Here is an 8,040-nt window from a genome sequence, read left to right on the forward strand (position 1 = left end):
CTTTGATACGTCAGAAGCAGTTGAATCGCGCGAGTGCTTTAAACAACGCGTTACCATGGCAACCCAAGAAGACAGAGAAGCGTCTTTCTTAAAATACCTCGTACGGTTTTTACACCGTTCGTCATTAGTTGGTCATTACGGCGTTTTTTTTTTACAAAAAAAACAAAAAACAACACCGTTAAATGCGCCGTTCTTTAAGTTAGTCACAGCAGCGTTTGTAGTCTGTGATAATGATCCTCTCTTGGTTTTCTTTCTGAATTTTACTGCTTGTGGCCAATTTCTGATCAACACAATCAGACCAAATCAATTCAGCACAGATTAGTGACTGAGTTACCTGTTGTGTAGTTTCAACTTATGATCTTACAGCATGAAGCTGATTAGGGTTGATAATGTAGTGGTTTGGGTGATGAGCTATGGATATTTTGTCTTTTTTGTTTAAGAAATTATTGAAATGATTTGTTCAGCACTAGATACCATTTCAAATTTCTGATAATTTATGTTAGAAATTTAGACTTTATTCACTTTCATTATCCACTTATTTGTATGAGTTTGGTAAAGAATACTGCAACTTGTATAAGTCCATCATAAATGCTCCAAAAAGTGTCAAGATTTACAGACCCGACCCTGAACGTGTGCATTCTCGCATGAGTTGTCTCGACAGCGCCCCCTACTGTAAATAGGAGGTTACTGCATACTAACATTGGATGGATGGAAAAACATATCTGCATGTGTCTGTGTATTAATGAACACAAGAATATGGTGATAACTGAGTTATGCTCACAGTTTAAAAGAAACATACATTTCTCCTATGGAAGGGTAACCTTACTGAAACAATACGGAAAAGTGTTAATGCTCCCATGACTAAACTTTGTATAGGAGACAAACGTATGTTCGTTTTTTTACAGAAAGTCACTGAAAAAGGTCATGGCCTTATTTTCACAATAGATTCTGAATAGATTCTGAGAATAAGGTCAGTATTCTGAGATTCTAAGAAAAAGCCAAACTATGCTGTCTTCACACCTAGACAGTCAGACAAACAAACTAAAAGAAAAAAAGATCTCCAACAACAACAACTCATGTCCAAGTGCTTTCTGAATACATCAGTACTCACAAAGACGAACCTGGATGAGCTGCATTCCCTGAGCAACTTGTGTGGGTTGTAGACTCCGCCTCATGCTACCTCTAGGGGTGAGAGCACTGACAAAATGCAATAGTGATCAAACATCAGGCAGAAAGGATGAGAGCAGAGAAATGGTCTGTGGTCAGCACCTGCAGAACCTCTCCTTTAAAGGGCTTGTCTTGATAACTGCCTCTTATTTCCACCTGTTGTCTGTTCCATTTGCACAACAGCAGCTGAAACTGATCCACAATCAGTGTTGCTTCCTAACTGGACAGGCTGATTTCACAGAAGTGTGACTGACTTGGAGTTACATTGTGTTGTTGAAGTGTTCCCTTTATTGTTTTGAGCAGTGTAGTTAAAACAAGTCAGAAACACCGTTTAAACATAGACTTACACAGAAACATCATTTTGGGTAATAACATCTGTGTAGTGCTGCTTGACAGCAGTGAGAATTTTGCTGCTGGAAGTTGGTGATTCCAAATCTATGACCCACACACACTCACACACTCAGGCTGACATTTTCTCTCAATCCTCAGAACACTGCACATTTAAAACACACAAGTGAAATACAAGGATTCAGTAGGTACGTAGTTTTAAAAAAAAGTGAAAAAATACTCTTACAAGACAAAGTCCCTAGTGATCAAGTATGAAGACAAAAGAGTTGAAGGGGTTAAATCTTTAACAACGTGTTGAACTTTAAAAAGTTCACTGTCACTGTAGTAACAATGAAGAACACAGATCATAAAAGCTTAACCTGGCACATATATACATTATACCATTATACATGTGTTATCTTAGTAAATACAGGCTTACAATGATTTCTTATCTTACAGTAATTGTTCACAATGAGTAATTAAATAAGAATATACAAATCTAAATGTTTTTAAGAACTTAATTCCATATTTTGTGCCTTTTTCATGATCATACAGCGCATACACACATTTTATTGTTATTAGAACTTTTGTCTGGGTTTTGGTTCATGAAACTGACGCTCATTTTCAGGAAACAGATGATGACACATCAGCGCATTCCTTTTACTGGAATCATTGCGTTAAGTTATCGCAGCTTCCAGATTAAGAGGTACTGTTTTGATGCCTTGGTCCTCTGCAGGATTCACACTAACTACAGGTGACCACAGTATATTTAAATACATATCTGACAAGAGATAATACTGAACAGCAGACTGTTCTGAAGAACTGTATTGAAAGAACACTTTTACAGCCGTTCCTTTTACATAGAAACCTGAAACAGATCATAGGCTATTGGATACAATATGCATCAACAGTCAAAAGTCTTGAAGCTTAACCATAAAATGTTTTGTTTAGAGGCACCTTTGATCCATATACATGGATGACCAGTGACATTTGACCGCAATGTCATACAAATAAGAGATTCTCTTTTATTATTGCACATAAAGAAACATCATCTGTATGACCACACATTAAACTTTGACAAGAAGCTGGGACAAAATGTCCTAACTGAGCTCACACAAACAAATCAGAATATCTGAGCCTTCAGGTTAAGTATCTCTGCAGCCAGCTTCTCAGCATCCATCAGATGCGGAAACCTTTCCATGACTGTGTCCACCTGGTGTGGGTTGAATATGGCTTGCAGCTTCTTGCGAAGCTCTGACCTTTGAGGGTCAAATGCAGCAGGAGATGGCGGTTGTTGCCCCCAGCAATGGTACTGATGGCTGTTGTAAGAACAGCAAGAGTTGTGTGAGTGTGCGCAGTGTATTGAAGAGGGGAGGCTACTTGATGCCCTGGTTTGAGGTCGCCCCTGAAAGGGATCTGACCAGTAACTTTGCTGAGGGTGTGGCGCAACATTATAATAGTAAGGGTTGGAGAGGCTGTGCTGGTGGGGCATGTTGGATGGGAACATATGAGGAGGGTAGGTGCTATAGTTGGAGTCCATGTGACTGTGATGTTGGTGGGTTGTTGAAGGGACTGAAGGGGGGCAGCACCTGCAGGGCTGGCTGCTGCATGGAGGCATGGAAACTGCATGCATTGAGACATGTTTGGGTCCAGGAAGGGCACTCTGATGCTGAGGCTGGAGTCTGTGGGAGTTGCTGAGGGAATGGGACATGTCAGAGTACAACAACCGAACACAGTAAACAGCTGGTTGTGGTTTGTAGTTTAGATTTTTGCACAATTCATTTTACAACCTGTTTGTCCAACAACACAACTGTGCTCTGCTGCAAGAAACACTCACAGTTTTAGAACAAAACAATTTAATTATTTACAGTAAATTTAGCTTAAACAGCCTATCAAAGCACAAATCTGTTTTCTTGGTGGATCCAGAAATCATGAATATAAATATAATGTATAAATATATATATATATAAATATGTAAAACACAATCATCAAGAGATGAGCTCTTTGATGTGTGAATAAAAAAAGTCCAGCAGCTCCACGTTTTCTGGCAGGTACTGAAGTTTCTCCGCTACACTCCACAGCTCTGTCACGTTCTCCAGAAGCGGGAGCTGAGCTGGCCTTTTGGTGGGCTGATCTGTTGGTTCTGCAGTGCCGTCTGTGTGCGAGAGGCAGACTGATGTAGCTTTTATCTATCAAAATGTGTAACTATCTGACAGACATCATATCATGGCCGTGCAGATAAGCTCAATGCATAAATCAGTGTAATCTCATGTCCGATCCAACGGTAACAAACCTCTAGAAACTCCTGCAGTCTGCTGACCGAGCCCATCTGTCCGCTGCTTGTCACCGCTTCGATTCTGGAGACAACACAAACGCACATTTGAGCCATCAGACGTGATGACATCTGCTCATAAAACATTTTGAATGTGAAGCCAGCGTGTACCTGGGTAAGTATTCCTCTTTCAGGTAGAGCATGAGTTTAAAGAACTGACCCTGGTACTGCTTCATCAGAGCATTTCCACAAACCTGAAAGAGACCCACAAAATGATCAACAACTCACAGAGCTCCTCTGATCCTCCAGATGACTCTGGAACAACCATCAGAACTCACTTCTAGAAAATCCAGCAGCAGTGTTGCTGTGATGTCAGCCAGCGGCTCCATGTTGAGCATCTGAGCCAGCCAGCGCCAGCCGTGGTTCAGACCGTGAGGAAGAGACTGAAACACAACAAGTGGCGAGTGTGAGTTATATTCTACAAACCCACCATGTGACCCTGAACAGGAAGTGAGGCGTATTCTTACCCCCTGTTTGGAGATGTAGGGCCACCTCATCTGGATGATGGCAGCGTAGAGACGGATCATCCCGGACATCCTCTTCAGGAAACTGTCCTGGTCTTCCACTCCAGATTCGCCCACACGGTAACCGAGAATCCTGTTGAAGGGGGGAGGGACAGGACCTGAACTCTGTGTTCAGACATTATGTGAGCAGCGATGCCTTTTTGAGTCTCTCACTTCTGATACTCCTCCACAGGCGTGCCGTCCTTCATTGGAGGATAGTGCGGCACAGCGTAAGGGCACTTCTTGTGCAGGCAGGCGAGGATGAGGTCTCCCACCCGAGGGTGCAGCTCCCAGATGCCAGAGGCCACCACAGCAATGGGGAAGGCGGCCTCGTGGTGAGACGCCACCTCCTCCTCTCCTTGTTTCTGTGTGGGGACAAGAAGTTATTTAGATGTGGCTCTTTCTCTCCTGAAAATGTTAGATCTCAAAGTTCTGATTTGGAGTTAATTGATTTCCTCATATTTTCATATCTTGACGGCAGACTCACCACAAACTTCTCAGCCAGTTTGTAGCTGACAAAGTCCAGACCCTGTGGATGCTGCGAGACAGAGACAGACTTCCCACCGGACACCACTGCTCCTCCTGACAGCAGTTTGTCGATCTTGTCAAAGATTTCTCGAAGCTGAGAACCCGAGTTGCTGGAGATTTGACTGACAGGGATGGTGGCTGCTTTCTGGAGCTCCTGCTTCAGTTTCTTTGTCTGAGTCATAAAAAAGTATGGCTCATGAAATCTACCTGGTGTTGATTGGTGCTCCACAAATAAATAAATCGGAAACATTGCTCAAAAAAGTCCAACCTGAGCATCCTTTGTGGTGCTGAGTTGTTCGATGGCCTGAGCACACTGAGCGGCCGTCTGCTGCAGCTCCTTGTACCATTTGAGCGTGCTGTCTTCAGCAGTGTTCTGCAGCCCTGTGCAATAATTCTTTTAAGCATTTAGCTGGTAACAGCCCAACAGCACAGACTTTCTGCCCTAAACATGTAATCATCAAGCATTTAGTGGTCTTGCAGTGGCCACACACCTTTCTTCATCGCCTTCTGTTGGGCTGACTGCGCCGCCTTCTTCTGCACGTCCTGTTGTGCCTGCAGCGCTGCCATCTTCCTGCACTTCTCTTCCTGCTCCTGCTCCTCCTTCTTCCACTCATGAGCCTTGACCACCTCCTCCTGCATCAGTTGGATCAGCGCCCTCATCTCGTGGAGGGCTTGCTCAGCCATGGTCATGTCCTCCACGCTGGGGAACTGTCCCTGTAAAGACAGTGAGGTGAGTTTTTCCGCTATGTTCCCACAAGTGTCCTACAGAATGTGCAGTGTTTTAACTGACCTCGGCTGTCTTTCTCACCACCACTGACACCTGGGAGCACAGCTGGTTCCCACGGGTGCTGTAGGAACTGATGCTGGTTGGTGGGAGGTCGGTCTTTGTCTGACTGGATGGCCTCAGCAGCTGGTTGAGCTGCAGGATTTCTACCTGGATGGTGTGGAGGTTTTGCAGTCTTTCCCTGCCATCCACTTGCGTCTGCCTCTCAAGCTCCGCCTCCCAAAGTTGCTGCTGCTCTGGCTCAGCAACTTTTTGGCTCAGGTTCAGATTCTGATTGACAGAAAGATTAGGAGAAATGTCCAAGTGTTTAAATCAGCAGGACCTGAAATGATGTAGTTTTCTGCAAATTTAAAGGTGTCATTCTCGCTCACAGTATCTTTTCATATCATCATACCTTCATTCGGTGTCGCTGCTCTTCCTTCAGCTTTTCATAGCGGACCATGCTCTCTTTAGTTCTACAGTGCAGGAAGTGGAAAAGCAGTTGATGACACAGCATTTCAGAAATGTTACAATAATTTTACTCCTCGTTGTGTCTTACTCTCTGTCCCTCATGTCTCTCATACTCTGGTCTTCCTGCTTCTGCTTCAGCTCCATCAGTTCCTCGAAGCGTTTCAGCTGCTCTGATGCTGCGTCAGCCACCGCCACCACCAGCTTCTCCTGCCGCAGTCTGAGCGCTGACTAAGACCAGAGATTTAAGACATCAGTCAGGTAGAACTACAGAGTCCTTAATAATCAAATGCGTCGAAACAGAGCACAGCCCGACCTTGGCCTTTTCCTGATGTTTCTTCTCAATTCTGTCAATACAACCAGCCGTCTGCATGGCTTTGGATGACAGCAGGGAAATGGCGGGTAGTGACACAGGACTGGAAACCTTGCTGACATCAGCCTCTGGAGTTTCACTATTCATTTCATCACTAACAGCCTAAAACACAGATTCAGCACACAATTAATTAAAAGTGTTTTTATTGTGAATCTGAGTGCCACCTCATCCAATCTGAATTTACCTTGCAGGAAAGGGGACTTGCCAGATGCCGCCGCTTGTTCTTTAAAGGTGTGGCTGCAGAAAATGTAGTGTTGATGGTGTTGATGTCAGAAACGGATCCTGCAGAGGAGTCAGGGCTGCAGCCTCCAGAGCTGGAGCAAAGAAAGGAGGACTTCTTCAGGGGCCTCGAGCTGAGGCGGTCCATTACGCCCGCACAGTTAGGAGACAAGCCGAGGTCCCCTTTGTATCCTTCTAAAATATGCTGCAAAAACACAGGAGTGCGTTAATCACAGAGTGCCTGAACACACAACATGGCTTCATAAAACAGAAGACACGATACACAAATGGTCTGGTAATTAATTGTGTAACGATATTTCACATCTACTGCTTAAAATGCCGCTAAGGAATTGTAGCTAGTGTCCTCTGACATGTACGGGCGTTAAATGTAATGCATTTTCACGCTAAATACTGGTAAACTAGCTGGCTAGCTAATGTTAGCTAACAAACACTCACCTCGCCTCTTTCCGCCCAGTACGGGTCGAACTTGATTTTTCCTTTTTTTGACATTTTTAAACCTTGTAAAGTTTCACTTAGTAGATTTTTGGAAGCCATCTTGACAAAGTCGAGACTACAATAACAGCAGTGGAGATGGCCCAAGTGATGCAGACACTCCAAAACAAGCTTTGACTTTCAGCATTTGTCTGGAAACACTGCTTCAACGCGTCCTTTGATACGTCAGAAGCAGTTGAATCGCGCGAGTGCTTTAAACAACGCGTTACCATGGCAACCCAAGAAGACAGAGAAGCGTCTTTCTTAAAATACCTCGTACGGTTTTTACACCGTTCGTCATTAGTTGGTCATTACGGCGTTTTTTAAATGCGCCGTTCTTTAAGTTAGTCACAGCAGCGTTTGTAGTCTGTGATAATGATCCTCTCTTGGTTTTCTTTCTGAATTTTACTGCTTGTGGCCAATTTCTGATCAACACAATCAGACCAAATCAATTCAGCACAGATTAGTGACTGAGTTACCTGTTGTGTAGTTTCAACTTATGATCTTACAGCATGAAGCTGATTAGGGTTGATAATGTAGTGGTTTGGGTGATGAGCTATGGATATTTTGTCTTTTTTGTTTAAGAAATTATTGAAATGATTTGTTCAGCACTAGATACCATTTCAAATTTCTGATAATTTATGTTAGAAATTTAGACTTTATTCACTTTCATTATCCACTTATTTGTATGAGTTTGGTAAAGAATACTGCAACTTGTATAAGTCCATCATAAATGCTCCAAAAAGTGTCAAGATTTACAGACCCGACCCGGAACGTGTGCATTCTCGCATGAGTTGTCTCGACAGCGCCCCCTACTGTAAATAGGAGGTTACTGCATACTAACATTGGATGGATGGAAAAACATATC

The 8,040-nt window shown here is 43.5% G+C and overlaps 1 protein-coding gene and 1 long non-coding RNA gene across 2 annotated transcripts; one reads left to right on the forward strand and one right to left on the reverse strand.

Annotated features, from left to right (window-relative positions):
- The first annotated feature begins 3,508 nt into the window (after positions 1 to 3,508).
- LOC114448739 (uncharacterized) lies at positions 3,509 to 5,691 on the forward strand. Its single transcript, XR_003671920.1, has 3 exons — positions 3,509 to 4,410; positions 4,523 to 4,664; positions 4,811 to 5,691. It is a non-coding gene; the product is annotated as an uncharacterized LOC114448739 (long non-coding RNA).
- Positions 3,509 to 7,235, reverse strand: LOC114448738 (nucleoporin GLE1-like). The gene is made up of 15 exons (XM_028425878.1): positions 7,137 to 7,235; positions 6,646 to 6,885; positions 6,405 to 6,563; positions 6,180 to 6,319; positions 6,036 to 6,096; positions 5,648 to 5,911; positions 5,349 to 5,571; positions 5,126 to 5,238; positions 4,817 to 5,029; positions 4,504 to 4,694; positions 4,294 to 4,423; positions 4,105 to 4,209; positions 3,938 to 4,020; positions 3,788 to 3,851; positions 3,509 to 3,649 (listed from the first exon to the last, which is right to left on the reverse strand). The coding sequence occupies exons 1-15, from the start codon at positions 7,233 to 7,235 to the stop codon at positions 3,581 to 3,583; spliced, it is 2,154 nt and encodes a 717-aa protein (XP_028281679.1). The 3' UTR covers positions 3,509 to 3,580.
- Positions 7,236 to 8,040: the final 805 nt, after the last annotated feature.

The sequence above is a fragment of the Parambassis ranga genome, chromosome 16 (assembly GCF_900634625.1).
Source record: "Parambassis ranga chromosome 16, fParRan2.1, whole genome shotgun sequence".
Lineage (NCBI taxonomy): Eukaryota > Metazoa > Chordata > Actinopteri > Ambassidae > Parambassis > Parambassis ranga.